Here is a 25,393-nt window from a genome sequence, read left to right as displayed (position 1 = left end):
GAGTGGGTCAATGACTTGTGGAGTGAATTCTAGCTTCTACTGTTTCAGTCAAGGAATGGCTAGATTAAACTGATAAATCAATGAGTTAGTTAAAATGGAGTAAGATGGATCAACATGACACATATTTTGTTTGTAGTTAAAAACAATAACACAAAACTATAACTACAGCTAAAAAACAAGCAGAGGTATAAAAATAATGGCCAAATAAGATAGATAATTTTAACAGCTAAAGGGAAAACAACAGAACATAAATAAATGTAAGTGGATAATCAGTCCACTGTTTCTTATAACAAATAGCTGCCATTCAACAGATGTATGTGGTAAACACTCTTATACCTCAAACCCATAGATGTCTAGAATGGAGATAGACAGGGCTTCATTCCTTGGGTAAACCAGTTTGTTGATCCGGTCTGTGAGCCAGCTGAACAGGAGGGAGTACAAGATCTTGGCAACTGCATCTCTGGAGATGGGAAAGGAGACAATTCTTTTTAACTGGATGTCTTCTTAAAGGTTTATGGAACAGTCCCTGTAAATCATTGCCATCCACTGTACCAGATGGATTATTTTGATATGTGAACTTACATACTCTGGGAGACTAACTTTACAACATATTGTGGGTGTACGTTTAGGTTTAGCAATCGGATGTATAACAAATATCAGATAACATGTTTTGAAATGGCGATAATTGGGTTAATTGTGCAGTTGATTCTGTGAAGATGAGACCGTTTCTCCTAGACTTTTAAGAATGTACAAATCCCCCCTCCTCCCACGCCTGGGGACCGTTCTCTGAGTGACACCCCTCGGATGTGGGTCAGTGGTGGTGCTGTGAACCTGTGTGCTAACAGCAAACTCCATATGGGTGTCAAAAAGTCAGATTTTGCGTTGCTGCAATAGTTAAATGGGAACCAAAGATGTGCATAATTGTTGCAGTAGGGTCTAATTTTTATGGAAATTACATTCACACATTCCCAAACTGATGTATGGTTAAGGGTGTGTGGATATCAAAACCATCATAATAATGTAGAATATGCTATTTCTATAACATATACATCACAGTGGACAAAAATGGTGCAATAGTTTGTTTGTGTTCGACACCAAGGGATGTTCTGTAACCGTTTAAAAGCTGCTTAAACCAGTTGGAAGTCTACCTATTAACAAGTCTTTACTCTTTTTGATAATCAAGACAAAACAGGTTACCTGGCATCAACTGCACTTTCCACCGTCAGAGGTGTAAATATTTTTTCTCTCATTGTTTCCTATAAGGAAACATAAAATAATAAACAGTTATTTCAGTTATTGCATGGCCACGTTAAAGAAAAAAAGATAGTTGTCCTCAGCAGTTACCTTTTATACTTAACAGTTACAAACATGATTAATTGTTATACTATAAAATGTTAAAATGCTAAGAGATGCCAAGTATGTGGCGGTGATTAATAAACATTATGAAACCCATCTTGTATTTACATTCAAGATATCTCAAATTGACTTTCTGTCCTATTTCAGGTATCTTAAAATAGACAGGAAGTTCATACAAAACATACAACATTTTCACAGGAAGTCAATTCAAGATATCTCAAATTGACTTCCTGTCCTATTTCAGATATCTTGAATTGAATTTGAGATACCTCAAATTCGACAGGAAATCAATTAAAGATATCTTAAATACAATTGCACATATCTCAAACTAACTCCATTTCAAGATATCTGGAACTGAATTTGAGATATCTCAAATTCAATTTGAGATATCTTGAAATGGAGTTAGTTTGAGATATCTGCAATTGTATTTAAGATATCTTGAATTGAATTTTTGAGATATCTCTAAATGACAATTTGGCTTGCCATACAGAGCTGGCCTACCATTTAACAGGGGAATGAACTGTGTGATGCAACTGATCCATTTGTCAATGGCCGACAGTTTACAGCAATCCCATGTGGTATTGTAAACACAACCAGGAAAATAAGTGATCAAAATTGAAAGGACAGGTTTATTGTGTCATAGGAATTCCTTCTAATGGGGGCATCTTAGAAGCTGCCTTTTGTGAGCGTAGATTTATAGCTTCTTGAACCCATCAGTGGGACATTCACAATCTGCTGAATTATAGCTTTCCTATAATAAGAAAGGAGAGGTGAAAATAATCTATTAAAATAATTCTCCAAGTCTGAAATACCAGTAGGCATGAACATTTTCACAGATTGGATATGTGCGACCATAAATCTAATTATGTACATGTATTATTGCTAGATTTGTTATATGCTTGATGTAGTAATTGAAACAATTGTGGTATCATGGACAAATACAGATGGATTGTAACACTAAAGCCATGTTGATACTGTGTTCATAGATTGAAATGATTAAATGATCAAAAGGGCACAGCAATGATTTAATTAATGTTCATTCTGTGTGAACAAGAAGTATTTGGTGGGGAAAGCCTTGCCCTCTGAGCACTCTCCCAGTGCTGACAAGCTAAATGATGCCACAAAATCACAGCCCCACACCTATGGAGAGGCTAGTGGCTGTGTGGAGCTGTGTGGTGCAGGCCACTATGTCACTGTGATGTAATCATACAGCCTCCTGGCAACAGCCCCTACTTTGGTGTTAATGTCCCACAAGCCCAGGATAGCCCCTGATTGGATTACAGCCGTTACCATAGCACCGCAGCCTGCTATAATTAGCTCTGCTTGTTATTCAATCCCGGGGACTCAAAGCTTATATGCATCATTTGAGGTTTTGTTTGGCCCCATTGTTGCTGTTGTTCACTGGACAAATTGAAATGTATCAGTTGTTGAATTTGTTTCAAGTTTCAGACGGACGGCAGAGCAAATGTCATATACTACACTGCTAACAGTGGCGAGGTCTGGGACAGCGCCAGAACAAGAGGGCTCCTCACAGTTTGCTCAGATGATAAAACTCAACCATTGCAAGCTCCAACACAACTCAACATGGGTTCTGAAATGCTCGATGTAGATTGTTGCGTGTCATCAGCTGACAATGTGAAGCTCACTTAGAGCGCAATGGAAAATCAAAAAGTGGTCCTCCAGGTGGTTCATGGGCTGATGCAATGCAAATTGATCCGGATTCAGTGATAATGTTTATACCTTTTGTTTTGGACATTAATTCATATTTTAATTATGATATTTAAATTTAAAATTAAGTTTAAAACTACTTTGCATAAACTACCCTGTTTTAAAAAATGCAACATTTTCTGATTAATTAGTGGTGGTTAGCGCTGCTGCCTCATAGCTCCAGGGTCGCGGGTTCGATTCCCGGCTTGAGGTCCTGTCTGTGTGGAGTTTGCATGTTCTCCCCCTGTGTCTGTGTGGGTATTCTCCGGGCACTTCGGTTTCCTCCAACCGTCCAAAGACATGTAGGTTAGGTTAATTGCTCTATCTAAATTGCCCTGTGTGTTACCCAGCGATGGACTGGTGTCCCATCCTGGGTGTATTCCTGCCTTGCGCCCTATGCCTGCTGGGATCGGCTTTGGCTTCCCTGTGACCCTCACCAGGATAAGTGGTTTTGAAAATGGATAGTTGTTATTAGCTGGTTTAAACCATTCCCACTTAGCTGCTGCACTCTGCTAGACACAGCCTATTCACAATGCAGCACCATTCGTCCCGTTAGGATGGCAAATGGGAGAGGATGAGATATGTGCAGTGGTGTTAGGGTTATATGTAATGGTGGGAGAGGATCTAAATGCCCTACATAAAGAAAACTAATTTGCTGCATTCAATGTTTTATGTCCTGATAATATGAATAATGTTGTATTACTGGTATTTACACATAAGCAAATGCATTTTTTCACCAGGGGTGGGGGACTGGGAGGTCCACTGAAATGATTGCACTGGCTGAGAAACACAGAGGTAGGCAAACTGTGGATGATTTATTGCACAGGTCTAGTCCTTGGGGGGTACTGGATTAAATTGATGCTTTACTTATTATAATTGAGCTAATGACTTACTTTAATTCAACACTTTGTCAACGAAATGCCATGGTGTCTGACATCACATTCAGTCAACAGCTCAACGTGAGGACGTCTCACCTGGCTGCCTATGAGATGCATCTCTTTGAACACTTTACAGTCAAGCACAAACAGAGTCTCTGAAATCTGTTAAATTAGGCGTCAGGCAGAGATTCTAGCTGGGAGCCAGCCTTACCGTCACTTTGAAGGTGATGGATTTTTGCAGCCCCTCCGGGGAGATCTGGAGGAGCTCTGCCACCACCCGGATCTCTTGGGCGCTCACCACAGAGGCCACTTCCTGGGAGTCTGTCTGTGAGGAAGCAGAGCCACGTTTTACAGGGTGTATGTGCTCCTTTTACATCCATAGAGAGAGAGAGAAAACTCCCACCAAGACAGCTGTGTAACTTCTCCACTGAAAAATTGCAGACGTCCCTGTTTTTGTTATTAACCATAACCATATTTTGTTTTAATAGCTGACAAGAAAAAATATAAATTTAGTGAATCACCTTTTATTGAAAGCCATCTTAAAACAATAGGACATCTTTAAAGAAATGCAAAAGATTACAGCAAAATTGCCCAATTGACTCAATCCCCTCTCCCCTCAGGGTCCCTAGCCCAGCGCTATACCTCATATTTCTCGAAGAAGACGTTTCCTAGGTGCAAGATGGAAGACAAGACCCTGAAGATGCTGTTCTGGTCTTCGGCACTGAAACTCAGGATTTCCATGGCGCTGAGGAGCCTCCGAAAGTCCTCCCCATCGCTCTTTCCAGAGATCTCACAGTTGCCTCCCTGATTGAAAGACACACCAGCACAAGATACTATACAAACAACCTCAAAGGCTGGGGTCAAAGTGGTATCAGACTCAGAAAAGGAAGCCTGCAGTTTCGTATTTCTGTCCCCATCAATGTCATGATGGGACACAGTAAATGGTGGACAGTAGTGTCAGTGCAGGAGCTGTGGCTCTCACCTGGTTGAGGTAATAATACGTTTCTGCTTCCTGCAAAGAGAATCTCTGTTTCTGTTGGGAAGGAAGGCCTGCAAGCATCTCATAAAAAATGTGGTAGTTTCTTTCATTTTTGGCCTGAAAAATATAAATTTACAGTTCATATTATCAATCCTTTAAATTAGCCACTGTGTGTGTATATATATGTATACACAATCCGACTGAAACCATACATCACTTCAGCAAATCTTTCAACCATAACTTTTTGTTTGTTAAGTACAGCTTTTCTGGAATAAAAATAAGCAGTAAGATTAAGAAAGGATTGCTTTTGGATTTTCAAACAATCACTCGTCTTTTCGTATTTGTTTTCCTCTTTCTGCCTTGACCACATTTTTTTCTGAATAAGCAGATTTGTCTCATTCAGACCAGTCCCTGCAGGGCTGCAGTGATAGCTCCCAGTTTTCATTCTAACTGGAGTTCTTAATTATGTAATTAATCTAATTATTTGATCAGTTAGACACATATAAAAAAATCTCTTCATGGACATTTTCTGTCTGGCATAGATTCATCACTTTTTCTGTACAGCAATAAGATAAGTGTGTTGTGGTCTTAGGGAGTTCCAGGAACAAACACATTCATGAACAGACTCCTTTCCTATCTCACCAAACACATGATGTACTGGACGTGACAGCTGCTCTGTCCTCTTGACGTTCTGAGAGGAACAAGCGCCCAACTCTTTAGTCATGCTCACCTGAAATACAATCCTGGACTTCTCAAGTAGATACTGTGAGGTTATGGCACCGCTGATCACACCCCTGCGTTAAATAATGCAGACAGTTGTACGTACAGTGAACGCGTAAGTATGGCATCATTACGGCTCTTCAATCACACAGCTGTAAATAAAAACTTTGACTTGAAATCGTTATCAATATCTTACATTAATTACCATTTTCTTTAGTAATGCTTTAAGTTCATATGCATTTTCAGTAAACCAGCACATATTCACTTTTTTAGGTGAATATTCTAATCAATAAGCTATTTGTGAACTATTGTCTGATATTCATCTAGAGCAGGGCTCCTTATCCTGGGGTCTGAGGACCATGGAACATCATAACAACATAATAACATTAGAAAGTTGAGTGATCCAAGGATCCTATCCAGTTTATTTTTGAATGTTCCCAAGTTTTCAGCTTCTACCACATCGCTGGGGAGTTTGTTCCAGATTGTAACAACTCTCTGTGTGAAGAAGTGTCTCCTGTTTAAGGCAGCTCCATAACATAATTTATAATCACAAGTCCAGGTGTTCCAAGGGTTCTGATAACTGGGAGCTCATATGGAAGCATCCAAAAAATGTTAAGATTTTTGTGTACTTTACTTTTGTGATGATCACTCTGAAAGGCAGCTGATAATTAAGTTACCGGTAAGCTGTTAGCCAAACTGACTGTCATTTGTTTCTTGGTGAGCCAGAAGAAAGGTTGTGAGAGTAAACATCTCAAGTCCTTTTCTATATTTTTTATGGGAGCCTAGTGAAATTATATGATATAAATGGGGTGGGGTTCAATACATGAGGCTCTGGGGGGTCTGTTGGTGCAAAAGGTTAAGAATCCTTGATTTAGAGAGTAATTAATTAACAAAAAATCGGATTGATTATAAGAACATTGCATAAATACATACATACACACATAGATAGTATAAGTATTGCACTTACTCCTCCAAAAATATCTCCACATATTTCCCAAACCTGCTTGAGTTATCGTTCCTGACAGTTTTGGCATTTCCAAATGATTCCAACAGGGGAGTCGCTTCCAGAATCTATTGCAGGATTTGGCAAAAAACCAAACGCAAGATATCTTGGTCACAGATACATTTATGAGTCAATATTAGAAAATAGTCTTTCAAAGCATTATGCCAGGGGCTTTGAAAGGACTTAAAACTTAACTTTTGTTTAAAGGTACTTCATGTTAGTATTCACATATATTCAGTTTCCCCCGCAAAAATAAATGGCAGCTTGCTAATAATTGTAATACAAATTTTGGTCTAGAATGTTCACCTCACTTTCAGCATCATGAAACTGAATATATCTCCATTAAGTATTGTCATGCTTTCTGGGAAAATTGTTTTGAAATAACAATAGAAGTTGAACCATTTCATGCCATTAAACAACACTGTAATGGTTGTAACTAATATTTTAATAAACACACTATTCATACAGACTATGATTTATTTTTTCAAGAATTTTGAAAATGTTATTTTTTGCCTTCACAATTTGTTAACCAATTTTGCTCTCCATGATCCCTGTGCCAAATATGCAAAGGATGTGGACAGCTAAACACATCCTCTGAAATCTATTGCCACACATCTGCTATTTTTGACACTTAGTTCACAGTGCAAACAGCAGAGCTACAGCATCTTGGAGAGTATTAATGAAGCTCTTACTGATAACAATGCCGAGCTCATAGGGTCTTAAAGTATGATCTTTCCAAGGTAAAACTCCATGTTTCTATAGTCTTATCAATAGATTATCATCTTCTTAAACTCACTGAAGACCATTTATTTTAGTCTCAGAAGTGTTTAAGGATGTCTGCAGGCAAACCACTTTCCACACATAACTTCAGTTTAGAAGAGCTTCTTTCATGCAGAATACACAATAATTGCATCATGCATTATCCAATATGCACACAATCAAACAGGAATGTTGCTGTCAACATACAGTACCTCTATCTGAGGAAATACATACGTAAAGGAATCCAAATGAAAAACAGAAACAAACACAAAATTACATCAATATACATATGAGCAGATTTAGTTTATGTGTTTTACTTAAGCTATTTGACTACTTTACAGCTATTTTGGAAGAATGGCACATGCAGAACTTGAACTTGTACTGGTAACTTATGTTGTTCTATTTAAGGCCATTACTATTGTTTGTCTAGAACTGTCTTCAGTCCATACTTGGGATCAGGGATACATGGACAACTGGTTGTGATGTGATGACTGAGCATTTTGATTAACTGGTAACTTTTCTGCTCCTATGCAAGAATGTATACTTAATTCCAATTCAGTGCTCTTATCAGCTACTCCAATTTAATAGCCCTTCTGTCTTATTCATTTTGGAAGATCCCCTATTGTGTCAAACAATATAGTCTATATCTTATGACTCAAATGTCTCCTTTTAAATATATATATATATATATATATATATATATATATATATATATATATATATTTGTCATTGTCTACTGTGTGCCCACATTGCAAACCATAGATTTGGCATTGTAGGGAAGACAACTCTCACAATTCTGCACCACCAGTTCTGGTAAGAGTTATAACAGATTATTATAACTAGATTATAACACACATCACTGGACTGAAGGGCCCATTGTACATTCTGAAGGGAGGTCTTTACTGGTTGGGCCCCTCAGGAGATTCTAAAATGAATTAATTCTCCAACTTCATAACATTCATATAAAGTGCACTATAAAGTCCACATTCCTCAATGTGGTCGCCAGTACTGATCCTTGGTGCCCATCAGAGGCAGTACATACCTGCTGTGTGATGTTTCTCTTGTGATGAATGGCTGCTAAGTATCGCAGGACAAGCTTGGTGGCTTCAGTTTTCCCAGAGCCACTTTCACCACTACAATACAAAGGACAACACGTAAAGTGTTGGTCCCATGTGTCATGAGCTGAAAGATCTCAAGACATTTTCCATACAAATCAAAATATTATTTCTCTCATATTTTGTGCACACATTCATTTACCTCCCTGTTAAAGAGCATTTCACCTTTGCCAAGATAATGCATCCACCTGACAGGTGTGGCATATCAAGAAGCTGATTAAACATGTTGATCATTACAGAGGTGTACCTTGTGCTGGGGACAATAAAAGGCCACTCTAAAATGTGCAGTTTTGTCACACAACACAATGCCACAGATGTCCCAAGTTTTGAGGGAGCGTGCAATTGCCATGCTGACTGCAGGAATGTCCATGAGGTTGCTCGTCTGACCCGTTGGATCAAGTCATCCTTTGATTTATTTCAATTGACTGATTTTCTTAGGAACTCTGTAAAATCTTTGAAATTTTTACACTAACTACACGTTAACAAACAGAAAACATATAACAGAGGACTGCACTGTCTTATCAGATTAAATAATGGAAGCACCCACAGAACAATTAGGTGTAGAGTTAATCTCAATACAAAAGAAAAAGTAGAAAACTAATGAAGAAACAAACGGTCTTACCTGATAATAATGCACTGGTTCTGTTTGGCATCCATCATTTTAGTGTAAGAAACATTTGCAATAGCAAAAAGATGACTGAAAAAAAGGAAATGAAAAATCCATCAGTGAAGTAAAGGACCACATGATTTAGGAAAGATTAATATTAATATTATCTGACAGAATAACTAATCATTGAACACATACCCCCACACACACATATATACATATTTATATTTGCTATTATATATTTTTTCATTTTATTATTTACAAAGGGGAAATATTTTTATCTAAGCCACTACACTACAATGTACACAATAATGTGACACTAGTGTTTTACAAAGTTCATGCACCATTGGCTTGACAGCTAGGTTTATAGGGTAACATTGTCAATATTTATCAAGCCCTGATCCAGTTTGACATACATCTCCAGTTACATTACATGTAATGTGGCCTGCAATCCATAAACATCCTTGAGTTTGGCCCTATCCCAACATGTTAGTGGAAACATGATAATCCCTTATACTATAAAGTGGCTCAGGAAAGTAATTACACTTTCATCTTAGATCAAAGTATGTTCTGCATCCAGATCTAAATTGCTGAACACGCATTTATTTATTGTGTCACTGTTTTGTGTCAAACTATAAAACAGACATATAACCATTTATTAATAATGATCTAGTATGTGCAGCTGGCCTTAAGTGTCTGATCACAGATGTTGAATGGTCTTAACATTAGGGCTGAATATTAAAAGTGCAGGGAGAGTGTGTATCACTTCAGAGCAGAGAAACACACGGACACTCACGGGGGATTTTCTCCCAGCGCTCGGCCTTCGTACTGCAACACTGCATCCGTGCCATAAATATTAAACATCTTATATGGATTCACAGAGACAAGGATGCTGCCAATGTATGTCTAAAGGCAACAAATTAAAATACAAAATAAGAGAGAGACATTTACATGCATTTAAAGCAGCTCAGCAATTACTCAGAATTGTATTTGTTCTCTTGATGTGTTAAACCCAATAACTTAATTTCCTCTTTATAGGCAATAGGGTACTTCATTTAAATTACTGCTATTAATATACATGCATAATACCCCATCAATGCTTTGGTTTCTAATTCTATAAAAATGACTTGTATGCTGTAAATGCTGAATAGAGCAGCAGTGTGATTAATTTGGCTCTTGTTATAAAAATACCTGTCAGTTTAGAATGCTCAACCTTTAACTCCTATTTGAAGTTGCCACTAAACCAGAACCAAATTGATAATAATGAAAAGCAATCAGGAGGAGTTTAATTGCTTGACTACCATATTAAGGAGACATTAGCAGAGTTTAGAACAGACATATATGTCAGTCTTATGGGTTTCCTTCTATTGACCACCCATAGTTATTTAACATAATTAATGTTTTTGTCATTTAACATTGATTTTCATGCAATGAGCATTTCTGTCTGGGCTTTCTTGTCATATACTAATCTTCAGATGTGGTGATTAAGCAATAGCACTGGTCTGATTCACTTACATTCATTATGCTTTTGTTCCTGATTTAGTGGTGACTTAAATTACAGGTCTATCTCAGGCATCCCAGCAGGCATTAATACATGAAAATGTACCACACATTTAAAATAATGTCAATAAGTAGTCTACTTACATAAATCAATTCTCTGGCAAATCTTTTCTTCAGATTATAAAGCACAGTGCCTTCATGGAGCTCCCTAAAAAAATATATTAAAATTAGTTGTCCTTTCCTATTCTACTTTACTTTACTTTACACTCAGAATAGTGTTACCCCTTCCATATGCCAATGGATTACACTCATTAAATCTATAGGCATCAACTGCATTTTTAGGAAATTCTGGACTGCAACAAATAATCTTAATCTACCATTAAAAATCACTCATAATCCATGTGATTCAAACATAGTTTCTAATTGGTCTTTGACAGCTTGCAGAGTCTATTTCAGGGGCGTACAACTCTCTTGGAAGTCAGCAGTGGCTTCAGGTATTCGTTCTGCCCTTAGGAGTTAACTAATTCAACAAGATTTTGGCTTAATTAAAGCAATTTAATAACAGTTCCCAGTTAGAAAAACTGCTGTCCTCAAGGACACAAGCTGTGCAATTTGACTTATTGAACTTGAAGACCTTATGTAGTCAGTGATCTCACATCAACATTATATAAAAGGCTTACTCTAGCTGGGTCATGTCCTCCATCCCATCCTCCTCAGCCTGCTCCCGGTACCGCATTGACGGCAGGTTTCGGATGGAGTACATCTGCATTGAGAATTACAGTGTTATTAGTTAAAGGGCTCAGTGGTCCTTGACAACTTGAACTCATTTCTCACATGGCATTATCCTGGTCTGTTTCCATAATCCAACAACTTTCCTGTACTTCTAAGTTTTCTTACAAATTGATTTTCATTTCTATAGTTTTACACCTCTGCAAATCACCGCTGTGTCTTCACAGGCAAGAAGATCGACTGGCAGAATAATGTAACAGCCATAGTAACAGGTCACTTGCAAGGCAACCTATTTAAACCTGGCATATTGGCAGCTTTCTTTTGAATCAATATTGTCCACTAAATAATATACTGTTCATTAAATTAAACTTATTTTTAAGTTTATTAAACACCAGTTCATCCTAGTGAGTAACAGTCATAGTAAAGAGTACATGTAAGTATATCTATGGAGTTTAAGACATAAGTATTGGCATCCCCCTTGTGTGAATTTAATTAATTTAACTTTAATCTGAACTTCTTGGTAGGATTAGTTTAATTGCTAGAATGAGAATACATCACTACACAAATAAGTAATAAATCTACATTTCAATAAAAATAATTATTAATAAGTGATTCACATTGCTTCAAATTAAGGGTGCCATTTTGTTCGCCTGTTCGTCTTATGCAGATCTTATGCAGATCTGCTGTTCCTCTATTGTCAAGTATTAAGTGAATGCCAAACAATGATGGACACAATACACAGACATTAAAACGTGAATTATCGCAGTCTCTACAATTATTTTACAGTTACATTCTATCATTTTAGTAATCTTTAAAACTTAAAAGTATAACCTTCATTACAATCATGGCTGCTGTAAATACCCCAAAGGAGAGCTGTTCTGTGTTTCAGGATGTGACATCTAAACACTTACTGGATAGCAGAAAAGATGGCATCTACAAAAGCACAGGATTTTTCACATAATAATGTTCAGTGTTACTGTGACCATACGAGGCACTGAGACAGGACGTGATTTTAAACAAGCCTGTAAATGGTAAGACTTTAATATTTTTATCAGGAATTTTATCAGGAACTGTTGCCAAATTGAGTCCTATTGTACTGCAATAAATACAATTAACATCTGCTACCTGGTGAGTGTGGAAACGACACATGCAGAAACACATGAAAAATATTTTCACCAGAATTGTGATAAAATGAATACTTTTAAGTTATAAGTTACTAAAGAGTACATATAAACCATTAAGGACTACAATAGTTACAACGAACCCTAATCTTCTGCATTTACTACAATGCATGTGACAATGCCAGTGTGTATATGCACACCAATACTGGAAGGAAACCATAGAATATATGACTTCAGCTGAAAACGAATACATTACAACAGTAATCTCTGCTTTATCCGTGTACTTGTAACTGTATAATGATATTTCCACTGATTATGCATTTAGAAATCTGTACAATGGCCATCAGAACAAAAGTCAGGTATCTAATATTACAACATCAGTCATTCAAATGTCACAACATTCTTAAATCTTTAAAGAGCAGGTATCCCAGCAGCACTAGTAGTTCATGTTGGGATGAAAATACATCGCATTTGACAAGAAATGTGCATTTTACATCTATTATACAAATTAAACCAATAAAATGTAAGTAGTTTATTGGCCATCATGAAAATGATATGTGTCTAAAATACATAATATTCATAATAACTGGCAAGGGGACAATCATTCATATAAACATTTATAATCGTCCCCTTGAGAGTTATTATGAATATGATGTATTTTAGACACCTATCATTTTCATGATGGCCAATAAACTTCTTACATTACACACCAATTGATTGGATTTGCAGTGGCCTGAAATATATTAGCCAAACAAACACCCTTATAAAATGTCCCCATAGATTCAGCTAAGGTACAGAAATGAAACACTTCTTCGGACATTTATAGTTAGTGTCCGAGCCTAATGAAGATCTGTATCATCTCAGATCTCATAAATGTGCACCTCTGGTCTATTTTCGACTGGTCGAATTAAAACCAGCAAAGGGAGTTTGAAACATGGGACACTGTATCAAAAGACATTATGTTATAGTCAAGTCTTCGCCTAGTACTACAACAAAAAGCATGCTGACAATACGGTAATTCATTCGGAGGTTTGCCTTTGATTCAAACAAATGAAAATCAACCCCCTAACCTGGCTACAGTCCACATTCCATGAGCATAGCCTTTCAGTCCCAGGAAGTAGCTGCACTGCCAGCCCAGGTAAGAGAATACTGGTCCTGTATTACTTCCTCTTGCCCAGGGAATGTCTCAAGTAACTCCCTGTCCCTACACCCCAGCTGCCAAGTTAAAAAACTGCCACTTTCTAATTAAAAGTGCCATGCAAGTCCTAAGCAGATCCCTGTCTAATCACCTTGTTTATTTAGCTTTCTTCCTGCATACCCATTAAACATTGAGATTAACTGCTCAGAAAATGTCAGAACCATAACTGATTAACTTAAATTTAATAACCAGTGTGCCCCTGCTATTAGCAGCCAAATTAGATATCACCAGATCTGTAGAATTCTACCTAGAATATATATGTATACTTTTTATAAGCACTATAATCTCAGAATATATTATTAATATCAGCCTTACATTCCATAACTTAATAAAAGCTTACTTTTTTACATCCCTCATATAATGTCCAGTAAGTGATTTTATAAACAGCTTTTACAGAATCATAGATATTTGCAAATATGAATAGAAGTGATTTCTTACCTGACTGAATATGGTGGTTAAAAGTGAAAATAAATTCTTGGCATAAAATGGCATAAAGCTGGTGAATGCCACCCTTGCTGTCATATTATAGCATTCATATTAATATCCATATCCTAATGACCTTTTACCATTTCTGAAAATATTCTCACGATTCTCACGAACAAATCTCAGATGTAAGATTTTCAGCACATCTTTTCTTTTTGTTTCTATTTTAGGGATGTGAAACAACATCTTTGAATGAAAATGTTTGGACTATTACCTTTTTATACCATGGTCCTTGGCGTTCACCTTCCATGTCTGGTTCCCAGTCACTTACAGGGACATCCACCTTATGTACAGTGGAAACACCTGCCAGATAATCAGCTACATTTTCCTCTCTGTACACTGACCATTTAGTAAGGTTGTGCACTGTATTGTGAGGAAGTACTCTCTCAGAAGACCACACATCCTGCACTTCTTGAACTTCCCTAGTATGGTTCTGTGCCCAGTGCTGTTTCAAGTGTTGAGAAGGTCTGTATGATGGTCCCATCCTCTGAACCTGAGGCATTACCACAGCGTATCTACCACTTGAATCATCTGAAGGGTTTTCTTCATGAACCATATGATGGGGAACTGTTTTTTTAAAGCTATCATGGCCCCTAAATGAAGAAGGCGATGGTGAGCGAGCTTGTGCTGTAGGAGTGGGATGGTTGAAGGAAGCTTTCTGAAAGTGAGGGTTCTGGTTGGGAGCACTTGTTAGAAGTGGGGGAGAAGAGGGTTCCTTAACCTGGCTAAATTTTTTCATCATTGGAGGGTGAAAAGAGGGCTCTCTGGGTGAGGCTGACCTTGAGTGAATCGGAGACCCTTGTTTTAAGGAAGGTTGGGGTGAAGGTGGCCTGTTCTGTTCTCTGATACTTCCCCTTTGTTTCAGCTCAGTCTGCGGGGAAGGGGGACGGTTGCTCCTAGTTGAAGAATGCCTTAATGGCTTTGGTGACTGTGGTCTTTGCTGGTCCCCTGGACGGCCAATGCGTGTAATGGCAGGATTCCCTCCCACCTGCTTTGGAAAAGGCCTACCATGGCCAAACATCTTAAGATTCGGGTTTGCAGGATTAGGGGCCACAGCACCTTGCTTTAGGGATGTCTGGTTCGCCATTGACACACCCATTTGTTTGATGGAAGGTTGTGGAGATGGAGGCCTGTGAGCTCCACTCCCGCCTGCTGGATGATCCTCCCTTCTTACCGATTGCCTGGGAGACTGAGGTTTTTGAGGAGTACCGGCAACTGGACGGCCCCTGCCCTTAAAAAAAGGGTTTCTGCCCCCTGATGTAGGTTGTGAGGGAGGTATCTTTTGGGAGCCCCTGATTGCTGCAGGTTCAGCCCCTGGTTTAACTGACATTCGCCTAGAAGGCATCCTTTGAGTTGTCACGTCTTCTTGAGGTGACCCACCTTGCATTAGTAGATCCCTGGCAGGTCGAGGAGCTGCTCTGCCGGCAGGCATACCAAATGGCCTGTGGAAGGGGTTTCTTTTAACAGGTGTGGGAGACCTAGCTTGTGTTGAATTGTGGGTATCAGGAGGACGGCTACTTTGTCTTGCTAGCATTTGGGGAGAAGGGGGCCTTCCTGGGTCGCCAGCACCTGGAGGTGGGTGCATGCTTCTTACAGATTGTCTAGATTGGGCTGCATTTTGTTGCATTGGGGTACCTGGGGGCCCCATTTTCCTCATGAAAGGATTTGCCGCAGAAGGTTTCACAGCCCCTGTAGGTAACTTATTACGACCAAAAATCTTAAATTTTGATGGAGGAGCTGTGGCAGAAACATCATCTATCTCATTTACAGGACGGCTGAGTCTTCTTGAGGGTGTAGGGGATGGGAGCCTTTTGCTTCCTGGAAATCGAGGGGAAGGTGGCCGCTGGGACTCAGGTCCTGCAGATTGACCTAATCGTCGTGAAGGTGTGGGAGAGGGAGGCCTTTGAACTTCTCCCCCTCTGGGATGTCCAATTTTCTTCATGAAAGGATTTCCAGTCATTGGATTTGGGGCTACACCTTGAGGTTTAAAGCCAAACATTTGAAATTTGGGATTAGGTGCCTTCTGCGATGGATGTGGAGATGGAGGTCTCTCTACTTCTGCTCGTCGAATGCTGCCAGCAGGTCTCAAACTTGGCTGAGGGGATGGAGGTGGGCTCTTTCTTCTTAAAGAAGGTTGAGGGGAAGGAGGCCTTTGAGCTGGAGATGGGACTGGGTCTCCAGCATTAGGAGGCCTTGACAACTTTTTCATGAAAGGGTTAGGTGACATTTTTGGGGTCTGTCCTTTCATGGGGCCAAAAAGTCTAAACGGAGTCTTTGGTGGAAGAGGTGGCTCTTGACTACTGTCTCTTCTGAGAGATGGCCGTGGAGACTGAGGAGGACTTCTTCTCCTGAGTGAAGCCTGTGGGGAGGGTGGAGGATTTCTCCTCAGTGAGGGCTGTGGAGAAGGTGGTCTTGGAGGCTCTTTAGCAACAGGGCTTCCAAATCGCTTCAGAAATGGATTGCCTGAAGCAGATTTAATTGTTGCAGGTTGTGGCTTGTTAAAATCAAACATTTTCTTCTTTGTTGTTGGTGACGGTGACCTCTGTCTTAACGATGGCTGAGGAGATGGTGGCCTCTGATTTTCTCCTCCCCTAATACTTCCTGTTCTCCTTAATGAAGGTTGGGGAGAAGGGGGACGACTGATTTTTCTGTTCTGTAAGGGAGGTGAGGGAGGTCTTTGAGCATTATTGTTGTGCGATGGGTGGCCAAAGTGTCTGAATACCATATTAGGAGAAGCTGGCCTTGGATATTCTACATTGGGAGATGGTTTGCCAAACATTCTCAAAGGTTGCCTTAGTGAAGGTGGGGGCTCCATTTCTTCGGCCAAGACTTCAAATCTCCTTACAGATGGCTGGGGGGATGGGCTTCTTTGGCGAGGAGAGACATCAAACTGTCTTACCGAAGGCTGTGGAGAAGGAGGTGGGCTTAACCTCCTGACAGGCAGTGGGGAGTGTCTTCTATTAGTAGGGTGGTCATAATTTTGTCCCCCAAACCTTCTTATGGGTGGCTGAGGGGAAGGTGGTCTTGCAAGTTGCGGAGATCCCATTGGACCTATTGAACGCCTGCTTGGGGATGGGGAAGGCAGCCTTTGAACAGAGAAAGGTCGAACTTGCGGAGTTGGAGAGGATGGTCTATTAGGCAATCTACCCAGAACAGGGCTCCCAAATCGTCTTGCACTAGGTGTTGGGGAAGAGACCATGTCTATATTCCCATGCCTGCTGCCAGCACCAAAAAGCATAGCAGTAGGTGTGGGAAATAGTGGCCTCTGGAAGCTAACTGTGGGCTGACTCACTGGTTGAGGAAATCTCCTTGAAGTAAAAGGCGAGGATGGTTGGCTCAATGCATAATGCTGATTCTGAACATTGACAGTACTTTCATATTCACCTTCTTCTGACATTTCATCGTAATCATTCAGAGAGATGTGGGGGGCAGGCGGCAGTGGAATATCAAGTTTTTCCTTTCCAAACAATTTGACCTGAGGCCTGGGGAAGAGTCTGGATGGCTTTTTCGAAGGAAACACAGGTAATGCTTCTCCCAGGTCACGTCCAGTAAAGCTGGAAAAATTTGGTGGAGGAGAGAAAAAGTTTCCGTACTCATTACTCTCTGTCTCCTCAGACTCCTCCTGCTCCATTATGTCCTCCATGATATAAGGGTTGGATGGATATTGGTTATATGACGATTCAAGATACGGTGACCCTGCATGTTCAGTGTAATTAAGCTGATATTCTTGGTAGTATGGATCATCATAGCCTGAATATTTCATGTAAGGGTCCAATGGCATCGCCTCCCCATATGGTGAATCATAATATCCTAGCTCGTCTTCATAATAACCATACTGATCGGAAGGATACCCCTCTTCAGAGTATTCCATTTCATTATCATAATATTCATAATTCTCGTCCTCTGGATAACCTGGTCCATCATAATACTCCATCCCATCCTCATAATTAGCATACTGGTCTTCTGGGTGGTGTCCGTAATAATCCATTTCATCGTCATTGTAGCCATATTGATCCTGTTCTGGGTATTGATTATAGTAGTCCATTTGTTCATCATAATACTCATATCCATCTTGATAGCCCATTGATGGATCATAGTAGCCTTCTTCCTGTTCATAGTAACCATACTGGTCTTGAGATGGATAATCATAATAATCTGTATCATCTTCCTGATAGTTATACTGCTCTATTGGTCTTCTTGGGTGACCTGGAATGGGAGCATATTCTGCTTCATATCTATTACGCATAGACCTCCTTGGGGAGGAATCCCTTCTGGTCCTGCCTGTCTCATACACATCCTCTTCATAGCCATATGCATCTTCATCATGTTCGTATCCAAAATTATGATGGCCACGGAATCTTCTCATGTTCGCTCTGTGTTGGATAACTTCATCCCCAGAAGGGAAAGGTAGCTTTCTGGCTCCTATTTTAGAAAACCAGCGCTCTTTACCGGATCTTTCCTCAGAGCTCTGCTTTCCCTTAGTGGTCAGAAATCTCTTGGTAAGCCAATTTGCGGCTCCTGCTATTTTAGTTAAAAGCATCCCTTTAGATTTAAAACCTGTGGCGGCTTCCTTCTTTTTACCAAACAAGCCCATCTTGGTTTTCCCTAGGAATTTACCAAATCCAGATTTTTTGGGGGTATCTGCCGTGTTATCAGTTTTCCCAGCTCTGTCCCCTAGTCTAATTAATAAAAAGGAAGCCTTTCTGGGGGGCACTTTCTCTTTTTCAGCCTGTTTCTTCTTTTTACTGTTGTGAAATTTCATCATGAATCGGGAGGTATTCTTTAGCACTGATTTGCGTTTCTTGGCCAAGAAAGTGGGTCCTTTGCGTTTGCCAAACCCCAGAAAGAGCTTAGAGGTGTTTTTAAAACCCCGTTTCTTGGAACTTTTGCTCCTGAATCCTCCAAATCCCATGAAAAGCTTGGAGGTGTTCTTTAATCCTTTTTTAACTTCTTTTTCTTCTACAACTGGTGGGGATTTCCTGCCAGCAAGCCCTGTCAGTGCTTTAGAAGCCCCTTTCAAGTGAGCCCGGGCATCCTCTTTCTTCTTCATCTTTTTCTGTCTTCCATCAGCTGCCAGTCCCATCATAGCTTTGGAGGCCCCTTTTAGATGCAAATCCTTGGTCTTCTTAGGTTCTTTTTTGCCCTCAGATTTAAATCCTGTCACAGCTTTGGAAGCAGCTTTTAAATTGGCACGCTTACGATCCACTTGCTCATCTTCATCATAGTCATCATCCTCATCTTCTCCACCCTCCTCTTCCTCCTCATCCTCTTCCTCTTCCTCAGACTGAACATGTTTAGATTTACCCTTGGCCTTCATTCCCACCATTGCCTTGGAGGCACCTTTCAGGGCAGCTGTCCTTTTGCCCCTTCTCCCCCGGTCATCCTCTGTGTCCTCCTCTGTGTTCTCCTGATCTTCATCCTGCTCCTCCTCCTCCTCATCCTCATCCTCCTCCGACCCCTTGCTCAGGTCCTCGCTTTCATCTACTTCACTTTTCACCAGTTCTGCATCAGATCCTTCTTCAGATTCACTTACCACAGCCTTCTTACCTTTCCCTTTATCTTTCCCTTTCTTACCATCATCTTTACCTTTTCCTTTAGGAGGCTCTTCTTTTCCCTTCTTTCCCCCCTTCTTGTCATCTTTTCCTCCCTTCTTGTCATCTTTTCCTCCCTTTTTGTCCTCTTTTCCACCCTTTGTATCCTCTTTGCCTTTCTTTGCAGTGTCTGATTTCCCCTTATCTGCACTTTTGCTCTTCTCTGGCTCCCCCTTGCCTCCTTTTTTTGCTGCAGCTTTTGAGTCACCTTTCTTGGCTGGCATTTTGTCCCTTTGCAAAAATCATGCTAGTCTTTGTTCATGCTCAGCCTATAAACAATCTACACAGAAACAATCCCATCCTTCTTAACCGGAGTGCTGTACAATAGAGGTTCAAAATCAATAAATAATTAAATCAAAATCAAAATATAGGAACTGTTAAAAAAAAAAAAAAAAAACTAAACTGACCAAGTAGTTTGTATGAAAAAATTTAAAAAGCACATGTCATATAAAACATAAAATATTGATTGCTTCATACAAGTCTTATTTGAAAAATTATTTCTCCAGTAACACTGTTCCACAATACTGTGATGAAAATACTGTTGTTTACCTTACATTAAGGTGTACTCCCATTTTATCCTGTATCTCCTTATTTCAGAAAATGTATGTGTCCTTTCCCATGGCTACACTGTTAGCAAGTTTGGCAGAAAGCTTCCCATTGAGAAATCCCACAGGTAGTGTCTGTGCCCTGCACCACGAAAAGAGGTATCCACAACTTCCAGCATCCTTTTGTTTACCATTAAGAATGCATTACAGTCTTCTGTCTTTCAGCTACTGTGATCCCAAGCAGTTTCGTGCCGCCAGTTTTAAGTCCAGAACGTCTAAGACTCCTACAGCATGTGTCTGAAAGTGTGTAAGTGCCTTCTGCTGAAAGTGTGCAAAAGGAACCTTAATGCAAAAGCTATAATGCCTTAGCGTAACTTTATCTCTTTAGCTCATTCCTGTATGAATTATGCAGGTAGACTGAGCTGTTACTACACTGCGTCTGAGAAACATATCCAAAGACGAACAAAATATAGCCGGGATGCACAATTCAGAGTCCGATTCTATTCCAAAAGAGGGGTAAGTTTTAAAGCTTGAAGAAAAAACTTAAAAAACTGATATTCAAGACAGCTGTGTGCTAGGAGTATTCATTTGTTCTACTAGATGTAAATATGGTATGGGCTATGTACATTGAAAATAAAAGTGTTTAGCTGAATTCAGTGTTGCTAAACCAGCTGTCCATTAATGTGCCATTAATTGTATGTCTATAACTTTGGTAAATCCCAAGGTTAATTTGTATGTACATAAAGTGATATTAAGTAGAGTTTACATCTACTATTTGTTTTGACACTGAAATCTACCTGTTAAAGTCACTAAAAATGCAATACTGTAATTCCCTCTGATAAAGACTTAAATAATATTTATAATAATAATGTTATTCAGAAAATTATATTTTTGAGACAACCTTGATAAAACATTCTGTGTGCAAGATTGCTTTCAAGCACCTTACATTACATTACAGTGAAATGCTTTTAATGAGAATGTTGGAAATCAAATCAAATGTAAACTATTTTTTAAGTATGTTGGAACCAAGTACTGTATTGATAAATGTAATGTGGTTACTTTTAGTTTACTGCTCATTAGAATATGTGCCAATTAAAATAAAAAATGCACATTGAAATAAAAATGCCCATGTAAGAGGTAACTTACCCCCCCCCAAAAAAAAAAAAAATATATATATATATATATATATATCAGAAAATATATAATTAACAACAATACTAACAAACCAGTAAAACTGTTAAAGTGTCATCTACATATGAAATAAAATAAAATAGATATATAAATGATATTTTTAGATACCAAAAACAGAATATGAACATGTGCATTCCATCTCAGTTTTTAATATTGCCTTTTCATGTATTTATTTGTATTTGCTGAATTTATTTTATAGCTATAGTAAATGTAAAGAGTACACATGAACATATTGTTTACATACACATAATTAATTAATGGAGAGATAGAGGACACACAATCAAACAAACAAAAACCCAACATATTCCCAGAACTCAAGGCTATATATAGGTGTCCCATCTGAGCTTTCACTGAGGCGGATCAGAATTCCGTGTTCTAAGAAAGACATGGAAACTCACCTCACTGCCGACTGAACTTTCAGTTTAATGTACTTACAGCAACACAGTCAGGTGTCAGCAGGGACTCAAAACTTTTTCTCCCGAGAAGACAAGAATGTCAAGTATGTAAAGCAGATTGAAAGTACCTTTTGCAGATTTATAGCTGAGTATCTTATTTTGCAAAATGTCAACAAACTTTTGATGCACTTGTTCTATTAATTCAACAGTGCAATGGGTTTGTTGGTCCTACAAACTCATAATATGAGCCATTGTAGAGAACTGAAACTAAACTTTGCTTGGGAATAAAAGTTTTGTTTTTATTGTTATTATCTCGGGCACCAGTTAAAGAGACTATATGTAATGGGTTTCATAGTGTGTAATATGAGCCTGTTACACAGATTACATTGCGCGTAGACTTGATGGAGAGTTCAAACCTCTATGTCAAGAGACCACTGTTTTGGCAATGCGAGTTTGTTGCTCTGGCACTCAGAGGTGTCCAAGTTGGAGTCAGGCAGCACTTGATAAAATCATAGCTTGACAGTTCAGTCATAACTGCAGAGTTGGAGGAGTTTAGAAGGGGAGAGTGTAATGGGGTGCATGGTGTGTAAAATGAGCCTCATATGGTCACATCATTCCCTCTAGACATGGCAGAGCTGGGCGTTCATACCTGCTTTCTTGCTTTAGACCAGGGGTGTCAGACTCCAGTCCTGGGGGGCCCAGTGTTTTTGTTCCAACAGGCAATCACAATTAATGTCATTATTTACTCAGGTAGCCTTATCTAAAACCTTACTATTTTATGTTTATAGCCAATAACATACAATTTGCTGATGACTCAAAACACTGAACCCACAGAACATTTCAGAGTCTGAAGAGAAGTGTTCAATTAATCCAGTTAATTGTTTAATTACACCAATTAAGGAGTCAAGAGCTAGGCTGGAATGAAACCCAGCTGACACTGTGGCCCCCCAGGACTGGAGTCTGTCTGTCATTGCATTTTCTAATTATTTTATTTATTTACTTAATATATGTATTATTGAAGGCTTTCCTTGCCAAGCCTCTGTATTAATAAAAGTCTAGGTGACTGTTCTATGGGAGAGTGATTTTCAAGGTGTCTGACACCTGAAATTAGACATGAATCAATGCCAAAAAAACGAATGTTGTAATATGAACTGTTTTGCTGCTTTTACTATTATGTTTGAGCTCGACTTATCTCTGTCAACACAAAGGCAGTCCCTGAATGATGTCTGATGTCCTACCAGACAAAGATATTAACTGTTGATATTTTATTTATGTTTTTCTTGAGAGTTCATGACACAGGCAGGTATTAAAGATTAATGACTGGTCTGTATTCAGTTCACAGAGAATTCATGAAAAATTAAATAGAAATGTTCTAAATTTGTCAAAAGCGAACTGAGTTTCCTAACTGGCTCCAGTAACATATATATTATCATACAAGTGATGGGACATGTTGTATATACATAGTGAATAAAATTAATTGAATAGATTCAAACATCAGCTTCCTTTATGTTATCATTCATCAGTACCTCATCAATATCATCAAAAGAAGCAAACACTGATATTTAACATTTGAGTTCATACATGTGTTTTAGTGTTGTTATTTTAGTGTAACTGATGTTTAATTCAGTTAAATATCAGGCTGTTATTCTGCCAGGGGTGTATAAGAATTTCCCAAGTGTGTATGGTATCAATATTCAATTGTACTTCAGCATGTTAATAAGGGCCATTATGTAAAACATTTACTTCCACTCTTAGGTTAAAGCTTTTTTTTTTTTTTTTCCTCTATAAGAGAGAGATAACAGCACAGAGAAAATGGAATATGGCACATACATCTTTCAGGATGTTAACTGAATGTTAACAGTTACTAAAATAAGTTTAAATGTTTCTGGATATTAGTATCTGGAGTTTCTTTCTTCTTTCTCAAAAGGAAAATTGAACAGCTGTTCAATTATATGCAATGGAAACGTTTGGCAAATATGGCAGTATTTATCGGTTTATGTATCTATCATCTAACTAATATCATTTAAGTTTCACTTTTTCATGATGTGGCGCAGGGAAGAAGAGAAGTGAAAACATTGAGGTCTAGATCCTCTGAAATCCCTGCATTTTAATTATAATTCTAAACAAAAGCAGTGTAAACTGATAACCTGAACTGTCAGGGCAGCATGTTCAAATGTCCCCCCTCGTGGGTCGATGCTGGAATCTTTTAATGACAAACTGATGGAACTTGGAGTGCCGTGCAGTAGTAAGGTATCTGGTTACATTTCTCATCTTGCCTTGCTGATGTGTAAGGTTATCTGGTCATTACGATGCATGGCCACAAGTCAAAGAGGAGATATCAAGCTGTTGCTACATCTCTGGGGTAATGTGTGCTCCTGATTACCAAGAAACCTACCTCACCCCCCGTCTCCGCATCACTGATAACACGCCTGACCAAACACAGCCGAGTGGTTGTTGGTACATCATCATGATTGAAGCAACATCAAGATAATTAAACTTGGAGCAGAACACAACCATTCTGAGAAAAATTAAATATCTAAAACTAAAATCAACATATTCAATGCAATCTATCCTATATTGAGTTATACAAACATGAAGTCTTTGGCATTAAATGCTCAAGTACTCACAAAAACTGCTTTAGTACAGCTTGTTTTATAATTCTGTATGAGGTTTAGGAATCAATCATGTCCACAGAATTCTTGATAACTCCTAAATGTGGCTTATTTGTAGTTAATAACTTACTTTTATCAGTTAGTTATTACCACACAACCAGACAATAGATAAATTAATAGCCCAAGTGTGACACCTTTCTAAAGATCATTTGCTTTTATGTAATGTTTTTCACCTATTGTCCCAATCTTTTCTACATGATGTGCTCTCTGTCAGTCTGAGACATGGAAACACATCTAAAGGAAACTCTGTCAGCATATTGTAATGAAAATAAAAATAGCTGGGGAGATATTTCTCCTTAAACAGTGGTCCATTTGATCATAAATGTAGTCACTCCATTAAACATATATGGTTCAATCACACCTGCAGTCAAACTGCATATGTCTGCCTCCTGTTTTCATCATTCTGACTGTCAATTTACTTGCAATTTATTTGTTGAATTTGAAGGCTTCTTTTCTTGCACAGCGAGTTGTCTGAAAGCACTGACCATAGGAGAATGGCACACGTGTCTTGACAGTGATTAACAAGACCTGTAATGACCTCAGCACAGGAACATGTCACATCTGACTTTTTAACTGTATCTTTTAATAATTACATTTGCTTTCTCTCACCATGGTGTCTAACACCCTGAAATTAAATGTAGAAAAAAAACTAAAAAAACGAAACACTACACCAGTTAGTAAATGGTGACTGCTTGAAATAGTTTCACCTATTATCCCTCTGTATTCTACATTTGGAGCCTCTTCATTTAATTTTAATTTCTATAATGTTTTTCACAGGTTGCTTAACAAAGCCGGGCATTGGTTAATAATGCAGCCATTTCTATTTCTGTGACTGTGAGCTGCT

General features: G+C 38.8%; 1 protein-coding gene across 1 annotated transcript in view; it reads right to left on the bottom strand.

The window, feature by feature from the left end:
• The window catches only part of myo15aa (myosin XVAa), an 83,139-nt gene that overhangs the window by 54,191 nt on the left and 3,555 nt on the right, over positions 1-25,393 (bottom strand). Inside the window, exons 2-13 of the mRNA XM_066689194.1 lie at positions 11,305-11,387; positions 10,769-10,832; positions 9,921-10,030; positions 9,140-9,214; positions 8,445-8,535; positions 6,608-6,711; positions 5,651-5,714; positions 4,924-5,037; positions 4,584-4,745; positions 4,153-4,266; positions 1,198-1,256; positions 337-460 (exon numbers count right to left, since the gene is read on the bottom strand). Coding sequence (XP_066545291.1) covers positions 337-460; positions 1,198-1,256; positions 4,153-4,266; positions 4,584-4,745; positions 4,924-5,037; positions 5,651-5,714; positions 6,608-6,711; positions 8,445-8,535; positions 9,140-9,214; positions 9,921-10,030; positions 10,769-10,832; positions 11,305-11,387 — 1,164 coding nt within the window. The remainder of the gene's footprint in view (positions 1-336; positions 461-1,197; positions 1,257-4,152; positions 4,267-4,583; positions 4,746-4,923; positions 5,038-5,650; positions 5,715-6,607; positions 6,712-8,444; positions 8,536-9,139; positions 9,215-9,920; positions 10,031-10,768; positions 10,833-11,304; positions 11,388-25,393) is intronic.

This window comes from Amia ocellicauda, chromosome 17 (assembly GCF_036373705.1).
Source record: "Amia ocellicauda isolate fAmiCal2 chromosome 17, fAmiCal2.hap1, whole genome shotgun sequence".
In the NCBI taxonomy this organism is placed as follows: Eukaryota; Metazoa; Chordata; class Actinopteri; order Amiiformes; family Amiidae; genus Amia; species Amia ocellicauda.
The sequence above is the reverse complement of the archived record's forward strand: the minus strand, read 5'-3'. Positions and strand labels throughout refer to the sequence as shown.